Source organism: Pithys albifrons, chromosome 6 (genome assembly GCF_047495875.1).
Source record: "Pithys albifrons albifrons isolate INPA30051 chromosome 6, PitAlb_v1, whole genome shotgun sequence".
Lineage (NCBI taxonomy): Eukaryota > Metazoa > Chordata > Aves > Passeriformes > Thamnophilidae > Pithys > Pithys albifrons.
Window position 1 is genome coordinate 4,245,129 of NC_092463.1, and position 22,481 is coordinate 4,267,609.

Here is a 22,481-nt window from a genome sequence, read left to right on the forward strand (position 1 = left end):
ATGCGTGCGATGGTCCCGCCCAGCCCCCTGGCCGCACTCATCCTCCGCCTGTACCAACTCCTCTACGCAGGGGGTATAGCAATGAGACGGAAGGCCATTCTGAACGGCTTCAGCAGGTCTTCGACTCTTCCTATATCTATCCGAATGTTATGGATAACGGGAGCTCCCGGGAGAGGGCCGGGAGGGAGCGGGAAAACGAGTGGCACGGGGGTCTCCCCCTCCGCGAGGCTGTGGAGTGGTACGGCCCGCCCGCCCCGCGCGGCCGAACCCGGAAGGTGGCGGCGCACATGGGAACGGGGACCGGGGCCGGCACCGGGATCGGGACCCGCACCGGGGCGGGAGGAGCCGCCGGGGCGCTGGGCGCTGCCGTGGCCGCTCTCTACACGGCCACGCTGCCGCCCGCCCTGCCCGGCGGGGATGCGGGTAACGTACCCAGCCCGCCCGCGGGCGGGGAAGGGCGGCGGGACAGCCCGTGGGGTCACCCCGCCGGGGAGGTGGCACCGTGGGGATCCTCACCACGTAGGGGCTGGTGCATCGCGGTCAACCTTCGCGGAGCGGTGTGGGGGCTTGAGCCATTAGGGGCTGGAGCATCGGTGTCACCCTATAGGGATGCTCGTCCTGTAGGGGCTGGTACATCCTTGTCACCCTGTAGGGATGCTGTCACCCCATAGGGATGCTCGTCCTATAGGGGCTGGTGCATCGTTGTCACCCCGTAGGAATGTTGTCACCCCACTGTGGCTGGTTCATCGTTGTCACCTCATAGGGATGCTGTCATCCCATAGGGATGCTCGTGCTATAGGGTCTGGTGCATCGTTGTCACCCCACAGGGATGCTCGTCCTGGAGGGGCTGGTGCATCGATGTCCTCCCATGGGGTTGTTGTCATCCCACAGGGATGGTCATTCTGTAGGAGCGAGGCATCATTGTCACCCCACAGGATTTCTAACACCCCACAGAGACTGGTGCTTAGTTGTCACCTCAGAGGGATGCTGTCGCCCCACTGGGGCTGGTGCAACGTTGTCATCTCCATGTTGTTGCTGTCACTCCATGGGGTAGTTGTCATACCATAGGGATGCTTATCCTATAGAGGCTGGAGCACCCTTGTCACTCGCTCCAGAGTGGTTGGTGCAACTGCTGTCACCCTGTAGGGTTTTTGTCACCCCACAGGTACTTGTGCACTGGTGTCATCCCCTAGGTTTGCTCTCACCCCATAGATTGCTCACTCCAGAGGGGCTGGTGCATTGCTCTCACCCCGCAGGGTTACTGTCATCCCATAGGGATGCTCATTCTCTAGGAGGTAGAGAATCACTGTCATGTCATTATGTTGCTGTTATCCCATAGGGACTGTTGCATCAGTGTCGCCCCATAGGGGCTGTCATTCCATAGGGTTGCTGTCACCCCATAGGGTTGATAACTTCAGAGGGGCTGGTGCATTGCTGGCACCTCCCTAGGGTTGCTGTCACTTCCATAGCATTGCTGTCACCCCATAAGGTTGCTGTTATCCTATAGGGATGCTCGTCCTATAGGGACTGGTGCACTGCTGTTACCCCATGGGTTTGCTGTCATCCTATAGGGATGCTCATCCTAAAGGGCCTGGTATGTTTCTGTCACCCCATGGAGTTGTCACCCCATAGGGCTGCTCACTCCAGAGGGGCTGGTGCATTGCTGTCACCTCTGTAGGGTTGCTCTCATCCTATAGGGATGCTCATCCTATAGGGACTATTGCACTGCTGTCACCTCCACAGGGTTGCTGTCACTCTGTAGGGTTTTTCCCTCATAGTGACTGGTGCATTGCTGTCATCTCCATAGGGTTGCTGTCATCCTATAAGGATGCTGATCCTATAGGGACTGGTGCATTGCTGTCACCTCCATAGGGTTACTGTCACTCCATAGGGTTTTCCCCTATAGTGACAGGTGCACTGTTGTCACAGCCATAGGGTTCCTGTCACCTCACTAGGGCTGCTGTCACCCCACAGGGGCTGGTGCATTGCTGTCACCCTCACAGGATTGGTGTCATTCTATAGGATTACTCACTCCATAGTGTTGCTGTCATCCCACAGGGTTGCTCCCCCATAGCAGCTGCTGTGTCACTGTCCCCCCATGGGGTTCCTCACTCCATAGGGTTGCTCATCCCATAAGTTTTCCCCCTCCCACAGTCACTGGTGCAGTGCAGGCACTCTTTGGGCTGCTCATCCCCTTGGGGTTGGAGCATTTGAGCCTCCCCATGGGGGCCTTTGCCCCACAGCACTGGGACACTCTTGTGTTGGGGTGTGCACCAGGCATTGCCTGGGGTCCCCCCTGTGGGGTCAATGCTGCAGGTCCCTCTGGGGCTGCTGCCCTGGGGCCACCCCGTGCCCACCTGGCTCTTTCCAAACAGTTTGCCTGTTTTTGAACCTTTCAGCAGAGGATTCCAGCAGGGCCCCTGTGGATGGCTGGTGACATCAGGAGGCACATGTGCCATCCTGCCAGATGTACTGTCACTTCCTGGGCTGTCCCTTTCTCTGTCCCGTGCAGCCACAGCCAGTGCAGTGGTGAAACCTCTGGATCTGCCTGTCTGGAAGTGCAGCTTCCCAACGGTGACAGCCTGTGTAATGTTTGGTGTTTGGTGCTGCCGATCCCACCAGGTGGGACAAAATTCTCCTGTTTGGTCCTTCTATGGTTTTACTGGTTTAATCTGGTCTTGCTTAAAAAATACCTTCCTTTGAAATGTTGGACAGCTGGGCTTTGGGGATAAGGAGGGCTTGGGTTTTCTAGGGAGCATGTTGATAATTTTTTTTTATGGAACAAGTGTCCAGGATTCTTTCTTTCATATCCCAGAAGAGCATTGAGTGGATCTGTTTGACTCTGTGCCTTCTGGCCATCACTGGTTTCAAATCCAAGCTGTGCATGAAATTCCTTATAAATAAATGGGCTTTTAATGGATGCATAGATTTTACAGCCTCAATATGTGTGGAGAGAGAGAGAGATACTGGCAAGGCTGGCCAGTGTGTACCCTGAGAGCTTTTGCTTCTGCTCCCATGTTGCTAAAAGGACTGGTTTTGCTCTTTCTGGATGTATCAGTTTATATGTGATGATTGATATGTTTACAGTTATTACCATTTTGTCTGTTAAATCTCTTCCTGATGGAAAATAGATGTCTGTGGATGTGCAGGGTGCCTGTGCTCCGAGCTGTCCTGTGCTGAGCAAAGCCTTGGAACCTGGTTTTCAATTGTATTTGAGCTTGGGTCTTCCCTCTGGGATGCAAATAACCCTTTACAAAGAGGGATGCAGGTTCTCCCAGTGAGGTGATGGATCAATGCTGGGATTTGTTCTTTGCTTGGTATGAATTATCTCAGTAAATACAGCAAGCAACCAAAGAGCACATGGGTTCACCTTGCTTTGCCTGGGTTATTGTAGTTATTTTACCCCATTTTGGAGACAGAAGGGGGGTGTATCTTTCAGTAGTATCCAAAGGCATCCTGGTTCTTCATAGCACAGCAGCTGTGTGTGTAGAAATGCACATATATACCTGTATCACTCCTCTGCCAACAGCTTTGGTCAGAGATATGGAGGACACCAAGTGTGTGTCACAGAGAGATGCCCCATGAGTGGCCTGGGAGGGACTGCATGTTTTAACAGGATTCCAGAACCCACATTAGAGGGAATTATATCAGAAGAATTCTCTTAGGATGGTTCCTCGGTCCTTGCCTGACCTTATTTGTATTTATTTTTTGCATTTTCTCCTAATCTGCTGCCTGGCTTATGTGTGTTTACTGGGGCTGAACAGAGTTGGGCTTGGCCCTGCTGCTCCTTGTGCCTGTTCCAGCAGCCACCCAGGGCTTTTTTGGGGGTTATTCCCCTGTTTCTCATGGCTTGAGCAGCCCATGGGATGCTTCAGCTGGAGTCCTGTGGAAGGTCTGTGCATGGCCCTGCTCGAGGTGATTAACTGAGCACAGAGCCCAAACTTGTGCCACCAAAAGCACTGAAGCTACTTCAGTGTGTGAGTAAAGAGCTGCTTAAGGATTTGCTGTGTCTGCTTTCAGGCAGGGAGCCTAGTATTTTCTTTTATTTTTTAAGCTATCTGTATATTTTTAATTGTTCCTGAAGTTTGCAGTAATCCAGAAGTGTCAAAAGGCAGTCGGTATTTCTACTGGCAGCTTTCTCGTGTTGCTTAGTGTTATAATAAAGAAATGAAAGAATGAATTCTAATTCAGAAACATCCACAGATGTTAAAACAGCTTAAAAAGGGATCAAATAAAGTTAAAAAGAAAAAAACACCCCAAACATTCCTTGTGGTGTTTCAACCTTGCTGGGGATAAATCAGTTTTCAGGTGGCATTAGGCCTGTTGCCTGAATATCTTTATAGGTAATCAAGCTGGACAGTCAGAAACATATTTATATCAGGAATTACAGAGTATCCTGAGTTGGAAGGGACCCACAAGGATCATGGAGTCCAACTCCTGGCCCTTTGGAGTTGAAGGGAATAAACTCCTCAATTTGAGCCAGCATCTAAAGATGCCTCAGGTCATTCTCTCTCAAGAGAAACACACTGAAATCAAATTTGTGGGTGCTGCAGTCTTTGTTTGTTTTATTTAATATTAGAACTTACCACTTCTCTAGCCCATGGAGGCTGTGAGTGATGCTCAGGTATGTGGGTGGGAGATGGAGAATTAACCTTATCCAAAGCAGTGTGGTTTTTTTCTGGTTTTCCCAATGGAATTCAACAGTCCTGCAGCCCAGGAGCTTATTTTTGCAGGTCTTCTTACTTTTATTTCCTTAATTCTGACAAGGCAAAGTCGTGCTTTTGGCTTTCAAAGCTTGGCAGTGGCATCCACTGGTATTTTATTTATATTATTTTTTCAGCTTTCTGGTTGGTTTGTGGCTGTGTTGCTTTGGGGTTATTCCTGCCTGTGATATGAACCAATATCACAGTGACATGCATGGACTTAATCTTAATCTTTAGGCATTTTAGATGCACATATTGCTGAAGACTTTGCTGAAGGTGAAGCCATGCCTGGCTTGGGAGCAGCATCCCTGCCAACAGCAGTGATGAGTTGATGTGCATCTTCCTTTTTTTTTAAATACACCATTTAATGTATGTCAGCATTTCAAAGTGCCATTTGTACAAATCTCCTCCTTTGCATTGCGTGGTAAGGACGTGGTTGTGGAAAAATATTAAATATTATTGGTTTAGCACTTAAAGCCAACAATGCCCTTCATTTGTGTCTTCACCATCTAACAATGGGTCAAAGCTGCCACAACATTGGCACTTACAAACTTAGCAGGACCAGTAGAACCAGGTTCTGCAAAATTGGATTATGAAATTTGAGGGAAAGAAGGAAAACCAGCTGTAATTTTTAATTTTGTCCTTCCTCGGTTCATCTCTGAATGTGTTGTGCTTATTGAAAGTATTTAATAGATATCATTTGGGAGAGTTCAGTGCAAAATATTCAGTATCAAGTGCTCTAAAAATGCCAGGTGTTATTAACTATTATGCTAAAGTGGGTCTTTTTGTGGCAATTATTTGTCCCGGTGTAAAATACAAATGAAATGAAAATCTAAATGGTGTTTCTAATGGGATGCAGCATCCACTGACAGATAAAAGAGTTTCTTGCAAAGCAGAATTGCTTTAGCATCAAGGGAGAGCAGCATTCCCAAACATGTGGGTGCAGACTTGCACGATCAGTGATTATATTTTCCCTCTTTAAAACTATAAAGCTCTGTTTTTATGATTTTTTTTTTTAATTAGGAACAACTGGGTTGTTGAGGAGACAATGCAGCTTAAGCGTTGTAAACTGTGGTGCTTGAAAGTTATTGAGTCAGTTGGTTTTAAATTAAAAATACACAGAGAAATGTCTGCATTTTGAGGATCTCAGGCCATTCTTTACCCGAGCCTACCTATATTTTCACTTATCTGTTCATACAAGTCTCACGAAAACATACAAAAGATATTTTGTGCAATGACATCAGAGGGAGAAAATATTCTTAGAAAATTTCATGCTGTTAAATCTCCACAGATTTACAGTTTTATCCAGTCAAATTAATGCAAAACCCCAATGCAAGCATTTGGATTTTGAAAACTTTGGAGGAGTGTCATTTCCTAATAGTAATTATTGGTTTTACATTATTTTTTCACAGGGGAGCTGATCACAGCCGCATATGAGCTTGGAGTAAGTATTAGTTTTATTGTTTAATCAATGCTCTCATTAACAGTTTTAGGAATTAAGGAAGTTTAATTAAGCATGGAGTAAAGTAGATTAATTTATTTTCAAACCACAGTTTTTACTAACTTATAAGTACAGCACGCGACAATTTACTTCAAGTTTTAAATCCAATTAAACTAAATTATAAAGCAAAGGCTTTACTGTATATACAGTAGCTGGCTTATTATCAACCCAAATTTTGTATAAGCTGGGGAGAATAAAATAAATCGGGTTAACAATTTTAATAAGTTTTATTATTTAATAAACTTTATTATGGTGCATGATCCCTTTAGGCAAGACCTTAGGACTGTCAGCACGGTGGTAATCCGATAGCAGTGTGGTCTTTCAACTTGCTAGCCAATAAAATAGTTGAGAAGCTGCTTTTTAAAAAAAAAAAAAGAAACAAACAAAAAAAACCAACAAAAAAATCCCCCCCAAAAAACAACAGCCTTTTGAATGACCCTAATATACTGTGAACCCAAACAAGGAGCCCTTTAAGCCACGCTAATGAAACGTGGCACCTCCTTTTTCTCGCCGCCTCATTATTATGGGCGAGACGTGGAGCCAAATCCACTCGGGAAAAAAGAAATATTTGCGGAGTTCAAACTGGTACCAAGGGGTGGGTTGGGGGAGAGGTGCCGCTCGGAGACCCCCTGGATCCCGGTGGTGCCGCTCTGCTTTGATCCTGTAGAATTCCAGCCCTTCCCAACCCGCTGTCGGTCTGTCTGTAGGTCGCCCACCCTCCCGGCTACCCCCTGTTCACTCTGCTGGCCAAGCTGGCGATGGGGCTCCTGCCCGGGGGCTCCCCCGCCTGCCGAGTCAATCTCCTCTGCGGCTTCTTGGGAGCAGCTGCCGCCTCTTTGCTTTTTTACACGGTTTTCAGGTAAAGTCACTGGGGGTGTTTTGTTGTTTGTCGGCTTGGGATGTTTCCGAAGGCTCCCTCTGTTCCCCTCTGGCCTTCGATGAGTGTTTCCCACCCCCACCTCCCTAATTAGTTCCTCTGATTAACCTAACAGCAATTTAATCTGAATTTGACCTTCTTTCCCGCACAAAAGTCCCCCTTTATTTTTCCCTTTCTTTTCTGTTAAATAATAATAATAGCAATAATAAAAAGTGCGCCCTTTCCCGTCCACAGACGTGACAGGTTGTTCAGGCTCATTATCACAAATACCGCTCAGTTTAACTAACCAGAACTAATGAAGTTTGTCGTTCTTGAAAGATGCAGATGGTCTGTTTAAATTAACAGGATGAGCTTCACCTATCGAGAAACCGTGAACTTGGTTTAATAGCAGCTCCCGGCGGAGGCGGATGGGCAGTTGCCTGCCGGTGGTACCCGAGGTGGTACCCAAGGAGCAGGGAGAGCATCCCTGCCCTTCCCTGGCAGAGGTGCTGCGGGCTTGCGGGATGCCCGAGAACATCCCTTCTCTCCGGACCTCTAACCTTGGGAGAGAAGGGAACAATCGGGATGTGCACGTGGTTGGGGCTGGGGGGGGTGGTTTGTTAACCCTGCTCGTCTTTGATGTGCAAGTTCTGGCTGCTCTTAACCTCAGCCTGACCCATATTTGAGAGGATTATCGCAACCCGTATAAACAATTTCTGATGTTCTTTTGCAGGGAAAATAGGGCACGTTTTGAGGCTGCAAATGATATCGGGGTGCTTTGGGATGAGATGGGGCGCTTCCTTCCCCTGATTATTTTGACAAAAGCCCTTTTCTCCCACCCGTTCCCAGAGCTGTGTTGCTCCTCGGGGAAAGCTTCCCAAAGAGCGAGAGCAACCTAGAAATAAAAGCAGGAATAAATAGGGAATGAGGGGGCAGATCCTGCACAGCCTGAGAGCCCTGAGCTCATTTAAGTTTTGGTCCATGGGGTCCAAGTCTGGGTGCATCTTCCTCTGCTGAAGAGGAGTTGCTTTTTGAGCCTCACCTTCCACGTAGCATCAGCTCCAAAAACATCAGCACACCTGGTGGAGTTGCTCAAGTAATTCCTAAATATTTCCAAAGGCATTTAGAGTGATCACTTTTACTGGTGGGTAGTACATGTCATTAAGTCGGGGTTATTTAATTTAATATCCTGAATTTTACCGGGTATTTGGGGAGCTGGAAGCGGCACTGCCCTCCCATGCACAGTGCCCGGTGCAGCGACAGAGCACAACTCGATTGTGTTAAAAACTCCTGCAAGGAGTTGCTAAAGGTTTTTAATATTTGGTTCTGATTTCTTTTTTAATGATGGTTATTCCCATTATTGCAGCTACTGGAAAGCTCTGCCCCACTTTTTAGTTGGAGCTGCACTGTGACAGTTCCTTTCCCGCACAGTTTGTGCCCATGAAATGATGCGATCATCACTTTACAGAAATGAGGATACAGGAGACAAATGACAGGCAAAATTTTGGAATTGTTCTGGGAATTACTTTTACACTTCTGAAGGTTTAATTTTTTTGTTGTTGTTGTTTAATTGGATTTGGAAGATGATGCTTCTGTCAAATTTAAAATTTGCATAACAGAACGGGAAACCTGGAACAGAGAGATGATAAAAACTATTAGGACTTACAGAAATTATTGTATAGATACTGACAGGATCAGTTATTCAGCCTGGCAACAATTGATTTTTTTTGAAAATAATTGTAAGATCAAATTTATTTCCAAATTACGCTGTTACATTTTTCCTTTCAAGCACCTTAAAGCTGATTTATTTTTTACATTCATTTGGCTAAAAAAAAATTGTGTTTGTTGCTTTTTATCTACTTTGAAAAAAAGAATTTAGAAAGTGTTTACTGGCACTGTCTGCATAACAATTTGAAGGTGATGTGATGTGTTTTTAACTGGGCTTGTTCATCCCCACAAATAGGTTTGTCAAATAATTTTTATCAAATCATTTTTGCCTCTAAATAAAATTAGCTGATGGGGTGACCCCTGCGAGGTACCCGTGGAAGAATCAGCACCTGCTCCTCATGCCACCTGAAACGTGGACGTTAATATGAAAATATGTAGATGTTAGGAACACAAATAATTGATGAAGTACAACATCCCTCGGGAGCAACACGGTTCAAGTGGCAAATCTCCCAGCTCCAACAATAGCCACCCTTCAGCGGGGAGGAAGCCATCTCTATGGAAATGGGGCCGACGCTGCCCTATTGATCGAGTGAAGAAGACATTACACAATGTCAGTTGGGTTGTTACAATTTCATTTGTCGTCTGACCTGAACTTAACCTCTAAAAACCTTTGCTTTTCTCCCCACCAGCCAGGCAGCGTTGCTGTTTACCCTCGCCGGGTTTTTCCGTGCCTCCCACCATCCCCGGACAGTAAATCTCTCCCTTTTTTTTTTTTTCTTTATTTCCCCATCGATTCTTTTTGTTTGAGTCATTCCCTGAGTTTATTCCTTGGCAGGTCAGGACAATTGTGCTGCTTAAGGGAAGAGTCGTGGTTCCCTCCGTGGCTGGGTGGTGTTTGGGATGTTACGGCACGTGCGGGATTAGGATCGAATTTATTCCTTAAACATATTCCTCCTTTGCCAGGTGATAGCTTGTGGGATGCCCCACATGTTTGTTTATTAATTTTATTATACTATCCTATATTACTCATCTAATTATATTTTTTTTAAGCCTGGATTGTTCTTTTTAAAGCCAAATTATGTCAAACCACACAGATGCAAAAGCCCCTTTGTCAGTAATCCAGCCCATTGCCGAGCGACCCGTTCGCTCCTTCGAGTTAGTTCTCAAATATGGATTTTTTTCCCCCCTCTGCAGTCTTAATAAATTGCTTGTAATTGTCGTAAAATGGCATTTACAAAGAGTTTTCTCAGACTGCTTGTAACTGAGGCAAATAATTCATCTTAGCTTTGAAGGAGGGGGGAGCTGCTTTGTGTTTTTAGGACGCAGCGAGTGCGGCTACAGGATTGTTCCTTTAAACAACTATTTATTTGTTTTACTGTGGGAGGCAAAGCATAGCAAGTTTCCAAAGTAAACCAATTATCTTCTTATAATATGATTGCCAAAGTGTCATTTTCTGCATAGGGGATGCACTCTTTGCATTCTCTGTTGCAAAGAGGAATAGGATGCTTTCCCCAGTTTTAAGGGCTTTTTTTTTCAGTGTATACCTTTCATAATTTGGCTGTTTTGAGGTATTTAACTACACAAAGCTGTTTTATTGCAGGGGCAGTAGCAGAGTAGATGATGTCATTGCCCAAGTACTTCTAGTAAGTTTTTGCCAGATTTATTCAGGCTGAGTTGGACACGGTGTTTGGAAAAGGGGGAAAATGTTGCATTAAATTAAGCAGTTCACATTTCTTCATTTTGCTGTGCTGGGTGTTGTATTAACTTTTGGACTAATACTTTATGCATAGATATATATTTATTTTTTATATATATATTTACACTATACACATATACATATACACATATATATTTATTTATATATATATATATATACACACACACACTATACACATATACATATACATATACATATATATATATGTATATATATTTTTTCCCTGCCCCATAAACCTTCCAAGCAACACACTGTGCATGTATCTAAAACCCAGAGCCAACTCTTCTCCCACTGCCAACAAAAAGGAGGTGTGTTGCATAATGAAATCATCAAAATCATCTGATTATTTTGAAATTATCTCAGTGCTTTGGAAATGGCACTTGACTGTCCTTATGGCATTGAGCTTTCTGGCTCCCAGGATGTGTGTCCTGGAGCTCTTGTAGGAAGGTTCCCAAGAAGGAGCAGGAGGATGGGTGACCTTCGTGGCCATCCCAGGGGGACCTCATGGCTGATGCTCCCTTAAAACTAACTGGTGCTGGAAAAAGTTATTTTCTGCCTCTTCTGAGTGAGGAAATACTCCATGTCCATGGGACACATGGGATTGCCAGAGCAGGAGTCAACCCTGAACAGTTTGTCCCCTTTTTTTGTGGACATGATTTGGGGAAGGTGGAGGGATGAGAGAGGAGCCAGTGCCCGCTCAACCAGAGTGGGAAATTAAAAAATTGGGCTTTGAGGAAGGAGGAATCTCTTTGCAGGACATATTTGGATTTTTCCAGATTACAGATTATCACAGATTATCGCTGCTGTAGCACAGCAGGTGGATTTTAGGCGTTTGGAAAGCAGCTGTGCTTAGTAACAAGCAGTTACAAAGTTTTAGAAGGTAGAGAAGAAAAGAAGGCACTCATGTACTAATTTGCTTGTAAAATATCTACCATGGTCTCTGGCTAATTGATCTTATGTATACTTTTATTTTTTTCACACTTGTCCCCACAGTAAACCAGCACTGAGTTCAGTCTGTTTGAAGACATTACCAAATCTGTTCATTTGCATTTGCCTCTAAAATAGGCACATGAGGCTGCAGTAACTCTGAAGGGGAGAGTGGGGAGGGGGGGAAAGCAGGGCAAAAAAACTCTCTTTTTTTTTTTTTAAAGACTGAAGAGTCTTTTCTGACAGCTAGTCAGAGTTAGAATTAGTTCAAGGAAATGTTAATAATGCACTGCCTGGCTTAATCCCTTTGATATCACCAGGTATCCTCCTGTTCATGGGTTAATTGCTTTAAAAGCAGAGGCAATATTCTGAGCGGTGGGCCGCTTCACCTTTTCACAGCTGTTACCATTGAGTGACAACTAAATCCCATGTGTAAGATGAGGAAGAGCTCAATCTCCAATTGGGAGAAAATTTATGTAAACCGCAATCCCTTCAGAATGTGCGGAAGTCACAGACTTTCTTGATTTACTCTGCTTTTCCCAGAAAGCTCCATTGTTCCCTTCCCTAAGTCCCATCAACCCTTTGTAGCAGAATATCACAGCGGCGGCAGATAGCTTGAAATATATAAATGCTATCATAGCTCTGATTAATAGCGGCGCTTATGAGTCAAGTCTGATAACGGAGCAGCTCTCCACTCAATTTCAGATACCGCTAATGGAATCTGTCTCCTGCAATTGTAATGTGAGAAGGGCTAATTTGCCATGGAGCTTGGAGCTGTCACCAGCCGGGGATTGGGGGGTCAGATGGGAGCTGCCAGGTTTTTGCCCTGCAGCTTGTATCTCTCGCTTTGAATAGCGCAGCCCCCTGCCTGCCAGGGAGCTGATAGGCCGCCGGGGGGTTTATGCCACTCGTACAATAGCGAAGGGCTGCATGGGCTGACTTGGTAATTGTGAAGCCAGCTCATTTTTATTTTATTTTATATTTTATTCTATGTTTTTTTCTCTCTCTCTCCCCTTCTCTCTCTCTCTTTTTTATTTTTTTTTTCTGCAGCTGCATAATTTCTAATAAGGGGTTTTAACAAAATGTCAGATTAGGAAAAGTTTCTGCAATTACCAAAAAAAAGGGGAAAAAAAAACTTATAAAACATTTAAATAGCTCGAGTCGGTTCCTACTGCGGGTTGGGGTTTTTTGGCTGCTGGAAGCAGGCACTGGTTATTACAGGCGCCCAGGATAAAGGTGTACCTATTTTCTAAGGATTGTGAGTCAAATAATGGGTTGAACTAATATACCCTTTCCGCTTGCAAAGACACCAGGAGAGAAGTTCTCATTTGTAATGGCTGGAAGCACAGTTTTTACAACTCCAGTGCGAGTACAGGGGGATGTTTATGAAAGCAGCGCAGCCGTGTGTGCATTTTATCGGTCTGCCATGAGCTGTTCCACTCGTTGAACTGCTCTGGAATAGCTTGGCATGGAGGCACTGAATTTAATTACCAAACTTTCTTGGGAAGGGGCTGCTGGAGGCAGGCTCTGCTGCAGCATTGTGGTGGCATCTGGGAATGAGCAAGCTGTGAGGTTGGGATGTCCCATTCCTCGCTCCGCTGATGAGTCCTCGCAGGGGGATCTTCCAATCCCTGGTGTCCAGATCCACTGTGGACCCACTGAGGTCATCACTGCCATCCCACAGCACCTCCCATGGTCCTCTCAGCAAGAGAATCCAAGGTGGCATGGCCCTAGAACTCAGGGGATGGAGTGCAGGATGCCTCTTGCATGTGCTGGTGACATTCACAGTCCCACATTTACCAAGGGGATGGGCAGAGACTCAATATTATCCTGCACAGGGGGTGTCCTTACGGGACACCTCCACTCTAGGAGGACATACACAAGAGGGTGCAAGGACCAGCTCCCCTTTGCTAAAATCCTCACTAGCTCAGCACTCCTTAACCACCCTGGGCCACCCCCTCTTCAACTTGTGCTGTTTTGATGAAATAACTAAAAGCAAGAGGAGTCAAGAAGTGGTGGCAGTCCCTGGCTGGGTGTGGGGGAAGTGGCACTCCGTGCACGTGGTGGGAGGTGAGGGTGCTGCCTGCTCACCTCACCCCAGAAATCACAGGTCAGTGGCAATGCTGAAGTTGTGTGGTGCTGAAGTCCCATTTGACAAGAAGGACATCAATCAGTTATAACCAAACTGCCTGTTTGGGTTTTTTTTATGGTTTTCCTGCCTCTTTGCTTGATTTCTCTTCTCTCCTCATCACCATGAAGACTCAACAAGCCAAGCCCTGCTCTCCTTCCTCCTCCTCCAGCGCTGGGAGCGGAGGCTGCAGGCAGGGCTTAAGTGGCTATTCAGCTCCAGGTCCTTGAGGAAGAATAAAATCTGGTTTGCTATTCCCTGTAGTACCTGCACTGGCTCTTCAGCCTGAGAGCAAGAGAAACCGCCTTTTGTCATTGAGTGTTTGTGACTAAGAGGCAGGAAAACCCAGAGGGATTGGGGTTTTCTTGGGATAATTATTATTACTAAAGTCCTAAACTCATGTTTGGATTTTTATTTGTGTTTTATTGTTCAGTAATTCTTTTTCAGCACTGATGCACATGTACATTTAAAATTTATCTGGTTTTGAGTCTTCTATGTCTCATTCTTTTTAGCCTCCATCAAAAAAAAATGGGGTTTTAATTAATTTATTAACAAGTGAAACCTCAGATTCAAAATGTTAAATCTTTATTTCACTAATGTTATATTTCACTAATGTTATACCTTGAAATAAAAGTACATTCAGGGGATGTATCTTTGCTATGGCAAAGTGAAGTCACAGCACTGCAGAGGCAGAAGTTGCTGGTGATGTACAGGGAGCCACTGACATCAGGGTCATCATCTGCAGATGCAGAGAAAAACTGAAATTAAAAAACCCCAACATTAATTAGTTAATTAGTGGAGATTCGAAAAATCAGGAGAGTTTTTTCTTATTCCACTGCCTAAAAAAAAAAAAAAAGAAGATGGAAGACTGAGATCTGCTGCCTGTAAAGTTTTGGAGGGAACAGAAGGCAGAAATAATCAGCTTATTTCACTAGGTACAGATAGGTGTTTGCAGTGTTAAATACATCAGCTTCAAATATAAACCATTCCAATTATCTTACTTTTCTTAATGAATCCAGTGCACTGAAGATTGCATTTGAGGAAAACATTTTAATTAAATTCCAATTCCCATCCATGTGTAGCCTTGTACCACTCATTTAATGCGTTTTTGCAAATTATAAAATGTCTGCTATTATTTTCTAAATAAAAAGCAAAAACGCTGCTGGTGTTTTTGTTAAATCCATGTAGATGTATCTTGTGCTCTTGACTAATAGCAAGTTTTACCAAACTTAGAGGAAAGGCTAAATTTTAAATCACAAACTGACATGTTTTAGTGATTGCCAACAAATGAGAAGCTAAAAACTGTAATGGCAAAAAAACAGATTAAAATATCTAATTTCATTTTCCCCAGAAGTTTCTGCAAACTCTTAATAAAAACCTGCAGCTAAAATAGCCCTGATTAAAGCAAATTTCTGCATCCTCCATCCTTGGAGCTGAGTCCCAGCCAGACATTCTTCTACTTGTGTGCCTGAGAAGGAAAGCAAAATAATTAATTTTTGTTTTTACTCTTTTTCTTTTAGGTTTAGGGATGCCATGGGGAAATATTTCTCACAAAGGACTGTGAGACCTCCCCTTTGCTGGCTGTTTCTGTCCCTTCTGAGTGCATTTTCAGCTGATGGGAATTTCTGCCCACATTCAGAAGTTGGTTGACTGATAAGAAGGGATGTTCTTCCCACTTGTTCTGTCTTGATGAAGAGCTCCATGTGCTTTGAGCAGGTCTTGCCCCAAACTAGTTAGTTTGCAAAATCAAAATACAACTGTTCCCTTGGCTTTTCCTTGTGATAAATAAGCCTGGAAGGTGCTTTGATCCAGTGGGAACTGCAGGACTCCTCGGAGAAGTTTTGAACACTTTCCCACTGTTACCTTGGCTTCAGATCTTTCCTTCTTTCATGAGCTGACTTGTGCATGTTGGGGCTGTTCCAACAACAATGTTGGAATGTTTTCTTCGAGGTGACCCAAGGGATAGTCCTTTCCCCAGGCCTGGGATCCCCCCTCCTGCTGGACTGAGCCTTGCAGTGGGGTTTTGCCCATGGTTTTCTCTTTGTGATGTCTCTCTTTTTGAGGGAGTTGCTGCCAGGTAGTCTTATGCTGGCAAGTGAACCCTGGATGGTTATTTCCCTTGCCATGGCTTTGTTGGCAACCCCTTCATCCTCTTGTTCTGGTCATCTCTTCTTTCTCATACCATTCCCAAAGACTGGGGAAAACATGCTGATTTTGGGGGAACAGGTAGCTACTCTCCCTACTCCCAGGAATCAGTGGGATAAAGCCCTTCTAGATGTTACTTTTAGGTGAGACCAGTTGAGGATCTGGCTGACACAGGTCATGTATTTTGTAACATCTCAACTCTATTTGAAAAATGTGTTTGGAGATGGAAGCATGAGTAGAAGCTGAGTGAAGATAAGTATCTGTTGCTTTCTACTTTGGAGCCCTGATGTGCTGTCAAAAGGAGAGAGAGCAGCTAAAAGTTGTTTTCAGGAAAGGTCTCAGAGTATTTCCTACTTCTGACCATGGTGCACCCTGAAGCCTCCAGCCAGTGTAGGTGGAAGAGTGTGGGTCTCCAGGCTGGGTGGTAGAGCCTGAAGGCTCTGTGATTCCTTCTTGTTCAGCAAGGCTTAACTGCAGGAAATATTTGCATTGTCATTGTGAGTCTTGGTGGTTGATTTTTGTGAGGGATGTGACTTTGTACCACAAGAAAACCCCTTTCTACCTTCTACACAACAAATGGCATCTTGGTCTTGTTCCCTCTCTGTCTCAACGTTGGTAGTTGGTTGTTGAGCTCTTGCTGCAGTTCTGGGAAGTCTCTTTGCCTCTTGTGTTAATCTTCTACAATATACTCTGCCTTAACCACAGAAAGGCTGTTTGTGCCTGTAATTAAAGCAGCAATTATCTTGTGGCTCCCTAATGTTCTCCTTCTCTCTGCAACATCATCAGCATCTTCAGTTGTAGATTTCACTGACCTCCTTTGCAAATCTTTTCATCTTGTTTTATAGACTCACAGGATCATGGGATGGTTTGGGTTGGAAGGGACCTTAAAGACCATGTTGTTCCAACCCTGCTGCCATGGGCAGGGACACCTTCCTTTAGACCAGCTTACTCCAAGCCCCACCCAACCTGTTCTGGAACACTGCCAGGGATGGGGAAAAGAATTCTTGGCTTTAAGCTTCTTGACCTCAGTTTCAGAGCTCTGCCCCATCCCTTTGCTCTTTCAGTTCTTCCCATCTCTGTTTAACTCTGATTTTTGTGCCTTTTCCAGACAGTTTTTTCATCTCACTCTACCTCCTCTTGCTATACACCCTTCAGTGTCCTTCTCACCCAGAGTTCTTTGATCTAAAGGCTGACCTATGTTGTCCATGCCTGAGAGTTTTTTGTCACCTCCTTGGGCAGTGTTTGCATTTGAGGTCATCTTGGCACTGTGGAAGGAGAGACACAGCACAGTGTCACTCTGTGCTGGAGAGGTCCAAGAGGCTGCCAGCTGGCAGGGGCAGTGGTGCCTGGAGGTCCAGCAAAATGAGCTGTATAACCATGTTACCCCATCCTCAATACTGTGTTGATTGAATTTGGCCCCCATCATCATGCTGACAGTTTCATGGGATTAATTTCTACTCGTCCTACTGGTGCTACTTGGCACTGTGAACTGCTGCATTGAGTAGACCTGAAAGGACGTGGGGTTTTTCTGCCAATGTTCTTCATCCACCTCTGGAGATACCTGCTCTGTGCTTCCACTTTAGAGAGTTTTCTTCTGAATCAGCAAGCTCATAAGTCCTTAATTTTCATTGCTGGTAACAGAACCTTTAGAAGTACTTTTGGTCTCCAGCTTCCAATTCCCAAAGCTTCTTTCTTCATGTTCTTCAAGAATGCAACACGTTTCCATTTGGTTTTTTAAGCTCCAGTGTGCTTCCAGGAGATCAGTGCTCCATATCACAAACTGAGCTCAGCAGTCTGGCTTTCCCATGAGTTTCCCAGGAAACTGGTGGTTCAGTGTGGAGAAGAGAAGGCTCCAGGGAAACCTTAGAGCAGCTTCCAGTGCCTAAAGGGGTTACCACAGAGCTGGAGAGGGACTTTGGGCAAAGGTCTGGAGAGACAGGACAATGGGGATATCTTCAAATTGAAAAAGGAGTGATTTATGTTAGATATTAGGAAGAAACTCTTTGCTCTGAGGGTGGGCAGGCTCTGGCACAGGTTGCCCAGAGAAGCTGTGGCTGCCCCATCCCTGGAAGTGTCCAAGGTCAGGTTGTTTGGGGTTTGGAGCAACCTGGGATAGTGGGAGGTGTCCTTGCCCATGGCAGGGGGTGGAATGAGATGATTTTTCAGGTCCCTTCCAATCTAAGCTTTTCTTTGATTCTTTCTATTATTCCATGAAACTAAAGGCAGCACCAGCTCTGTTGACAAACAGCTCTGTGGACTCCATCTGGTTTTGGATCCTGACCCCTCAGTGCCTGATGAGCAGAGGTGAACTCTGCCCCACGTAGCTGGAATAAGTCTGTAAGCTTGGGTTGAATAGCTTTTGCTTAAGCCTTATTTCATAAAACTCAACTTGCAGGTTTGACACTTTTTATCAAGAGGATGGGATTGCTTTCATCTCATTTGAACTCTCATGATATGCTTAAATATTTTCTGGGAAAGACAAGAAGAATTGGTAAATGACTGGGACATTTGCCTAAAATGGTGCTTTTCATCCAAAGATTTTTGGGAAAGTTGGTTTAACTTTTTTTTTACATTATTTCCCTGCAAGAATTTCAAAGGGTTTTACAAAGTTGTTTCTTTAGAAGTTTGAATTGTTTAAAAGGTTTAGTCAAAACACAGGGATGTTATGTAGTAGGTTTGTGTATTGGGGATCTCTCGTGTTTTTATTGCACATGGCCCTGCTCCCCTTTCCTGGTATTTTTCTTTAGGAGCAGAAGCCACTCTTGACTCAATTCCTGCAAACTCCATTGCATCTTTCCTTTTTCTGTTTTGGTGCCACATCTTGGTGGTAACAGGGAGGACAAGAACACAACCAGAGCCACTGAGGGTTGAAACCAGACAGGTTGTGTGTGTCTCACCCATCCTTTGGAGGAGATGGACTTGGGGCTGCTGGGCTGGGTTTTGTGTGATTTTGAAACATTATATTAATGCAGTGAGTGACAGGTCTTGCCTTGGAGAATTTCATGCCAAATGCCTGGACCTGTGCTGAGCCACAGTGAAGTTCAGACATTGGAAGAGTCCACCACAGTGACACATGTTAGTGAGCACAGCAGCAGATCCCAGGAGTTTGACTAATTTGCTACTGAGGATGCTCCCCATGATTTTTCTTCAAAAGCTTAAGGGGTACTTTGCAGACACAGGTTTAGAATCATCCAATCATTGAATCACAGAATGGTTTGGGTTGAAAGGGACCTTAAAGACCATCTCTTTCCAACCCCCCTGCCACGGGCAGGGACACCTTCCACCAGGTTGCTCCAAGCTCCATCCAACCTGACCTTGAATGTTTGTTTCCCTTTGGTTTCACATTTGATTTTAAACAATCCCACTTGCTGTCACTTGGGAATTTTCAGACTGTTTTATTCCACTTGCACTGATTTTTTGAGACTTCTTCCCACAGTCTTGATGTTGAACTCTGTGCCACCCTGAGCTTGTCTTGCCCTGGCCTTGGAACACCTCAGAGTTTTCTTTTTCTCTGGTGTTGACTCCTTACCTCTCACCCTCCAGCTGCCTCCTGCAGCTGCAGATCTCAAAATACTTTGCAAAAGAGATAAAAATCATCAGACTTATTTTTCAGATATCTGCAGATACTTTGACAACAACAGTGGAGTGGCTTGTCCCAAGCCACCCAATATGTCCCATGTTGGTGGCAGGAGAAGGACTAGAGACCTGGTCTTCCCAAGCCCTCATCCCAGCTCTGTCTCCTCATGAATCTTGCTTCTCATTTTTATTGAATTGAAAATTCCTGTTCAGTCTACCTAAGTCCTTCTTTGGCATCTACAGAAATAGGGTGTCTGAACTGAGGTCATTTCAGGAGGGTGGAAGGAAACCATACCCAAGGAGAGGAGCCCTTGCTAGAGAGTGCTCTGCCAGCAGGACATCTCTGCTTGTGGGGGCTGTGAGTTTTGTGTCCTTGTTGCCTTTTGTCTCAGAGTTATGTCTAGATAAGTCTTGTGTGGACATCCGCCCTCCCATCACCAATGGGCAGAACAAACCACCTGAGGACATTGGCTGTGCTAGAGAATACAACCAGTATTTAGGAGTAAATTACACATGTGGCTTGGTGGAGAAGTTGGGTAGCTTGTAATTGTTGGTTTAAACCTTCTGGAAATGATAGGAATTAATGGAATTGTGCATTCCTGAGAACTAGAAAATACCCAGGTTGTGGCAGAGACTGGCTTAGTCTTACAGTGGGATGGTGAATTTCTGGAGAGCAGCTTTGTCCACAGCTATTTCTGCATTTGGATAAGGCTTTATTGAGCTGGTTGTGCCCTATGTGGCATCTTTTCAGGGTGACTTCATGAAGGGGAGACCTTCCAAACAGGCAGAGTTGGAGCTGCTCCCAGTGAGACTTGGTGGGAAGAGCCATTATTGCAGAATGGGAGTAATAGGTTTCCTGGGCTCAGTTCCATCTTCTGGGCTCCCTGTGCCGACTGCAGGATCAAACTGAGTTGGGCAAGCAGTTCTGTGGGGAATGTGTGCCATAATCCCATCTGGGAGTTGCAGAGATGACCGACTTTTGGGCTCACAGCCATCCCAACAGTGGGTGCTTCACCCACTTGCTGGACCTGACACCCATTTTCCATGCTCTGACCCTGGTGGGCACCTCTCCCTGCTGGCACCGTGGGTGCCACAATCTCCACCCACCCCCAAGACACTAAACACCCCCCAGCAAAGCTCTACTAATGCTGTCCATCATGGATAACTGTAATCCACTCTTTATTTTGGGCTGCACCCTTCCTGGCAGCTCCTCCAGCAGAGTATCCCGTTAGCCGCATGACTCCCTGGCTCTGCTCACCACGACCCACTGGGCCATCGCTCCTCAGGGTTTCTGAACCAAATTCCTCCCTGGAAGTTTTCATGGCGCTTGCAAGAAGAGGATTCCTTGGTGTTGGGTGGCTGGCAAAAGAGCAGACTGGCTCTTCCCAATTGCAATCCTTTGCAGAGAAATTATTAGGAAGGTATTAACCATCTAATGTTTTGGCAGGGTGCTGGGTGGCAGCCGTGGCTGCTGCTACAGGATGTTTGAAAAAAAAAAAAGAAAAAAAAAAGAAGGACAATAAAGTAGGCTTTTTTGTTGGAAAAGAAGATTTCATGTTATCTGTGTTTGCAGGCTTTCTGGCTCATATGCTGGAGGAATCCTTGCTGCGGGGGTGTTTTCATTTTCTCGTCTAACATGGCAATGGTCCATCACGGCGGAGGTTTTCAGCTTAAACAATCTGTTTGTGGGGCTGCTGATGGCTCTCACTGCTCACTTTGAGGAGGCATCCACTGCAAAAGAGAGATCCAAGGTAAAAACATCTCCAGCAAAGTGAATAGTTCTTTATCTTTTTGTTAATTAGTTATCACCTGTCTGTTTCATTTCATGTTCGTTGGCTGTTAATTTAGTTTTGTTTAAATAAAAAGGCTAAATTCTGGGACTTGGTTCAGCACCTGTGCTGGGTGGTGTCCATCCCTGACCTATATGGATGTTCAAAAGTGCCAAACATTGAAAAAACCTGTACACTTTTTTTAAGGATTGAGTTGGGACCTGTTGGATGTTTGGGGTTGGTTTGTTTAATACCCACGGGGTGAAAATAGGAAAAGCAAAATCATTTTCATATAAATGTTTTAGGTCATCCTGCATCAAAGACACAAACTAGTCTGTGGCTGTTCAAGGTTTTGTTTTCAGAACTGATACTTTTCTTTGGGGTAAAGAGATATATTTTACGGAAAACTTCATCTAGTCAGAAACGCAGCTTTCTACTCAAAACCAGAAACAACCAAATTTTCAATCAATGTTTCGTTTGAAATTAAATGTGCCCCTAAAATAATACCATTGTTAAACACGGAGACTTTAAATTTCATGCTTTATTCTCTACTTTATTAACAGACTAGGCAGCCAAATGATATTTTCACTCAGCAGTCTTGTTCCTTCTACTTTTGTTTGCCTGAACATCTGATCTCTTTCCCTCTGACAGACTTGCCTGCTGTGACTCCTGTAAATTGTGTGAATAAAAGGATTTTTGTCAGGCTAGGCTAGAATTTCAGGAGTCTGCACTGGTAGTTTACTCAGCTTCGTGAGTTCTCAAATAACATGTTTTATCAATGGTTACAGAGACCTTGTTTCACCACTGGATTCTTTTTTTTTTTATTTCCTAATGAACAGTGTCCCAGGATCCCCCACAACCTGAACTCCACTGACACGGAGCTGGGCATTTTCCAACCTGTTCCCACATTTCACATGCCCAGTTTCCAATGGGATTTTCAAATGAGATTTTCAGAAGCAGTTAAGGAGCTTGCTCCAATGCTTTTTTGGGTGTCTGGCATCCCATGCCAGGCTGTCAACAGCAAGCTCGTGGTGCTTTTCATAAATCAGATAGTCATACAGACATCCTCAGGGGTGTGCTTGGGGTTCATCAAGATACTTGAAAAATCACTGAGGTTGTTCTGAGTCCTGCCAGGCAGCTCTGAAAAGGTTTTTTACGAAGTTATGACAGGTGTTTCCATGGCAAGGCAGCTTCCAACATGGAATGCTGAGCAGTTAGTTAAAAATTACAGGGTCATTCCATCACTACACCAAGGCAAGTTTTGCATCTCACACACCACCCTCACCAGTGGCTGAAATAAGCAGGGGAAGTTTAGGTTGGATATTAGGTAAAGATTTTTTCATCCAGAGGGTGGTTGGGCACTGAACAGGCTCCCCAGGGCAGTGGGCACAGCACCAGGCCTGACAAAGCTCCAGGAGTGTTTGGACAAGGCCCTCAGGCACATGGTGAGATTGGTGGGATTGTCCTGGCAGGGCCAGGAGTTGGACTCGA

At 45.0% G+C, this 22,481-nt stretch overlaps 1 protein-coding gene across 3 annotated transcripts in view; it reads left to right on the forward strand.

Annotated features, from left to right (window-relative positions):
- Positions 1 to 262: 262 nt before the first annotated feature.
- The window catches only part of TMEM260 (transmembrane protein 260), a 39,189-nt gene continuing 16,970 nt past the window's right edge, over positions 263 to 22,481 (forward strand). For 2 of the 3 annotated variants that reach the window (XM_071557269.1, XM_071557271.1), the window contains exons 1-4: positions 263 to 423; positions 6,116 to 6,147; positions 6,912 to 7,063; positions 20,795 to 20,972. In XM_071557269.1, the coding sequence (XP_071413370.1) occupies positions 288 to 423; positions 6,116 to 6,147; positions 6,912 to 7,063; positions 20,795 to 20,972 (498 nt within the window). In that variant the 5' untranslated portion in view covers positions 263 to 287. The remainder of the gene's footprint in view (positions 424 to 6,115; positions 6,148 to 6,911; positions 7,064 to 20,794; positions 20,973 to 22,481) is intronic. The other variant, XM_071557270.1, reaches the window with a different exon arrangement.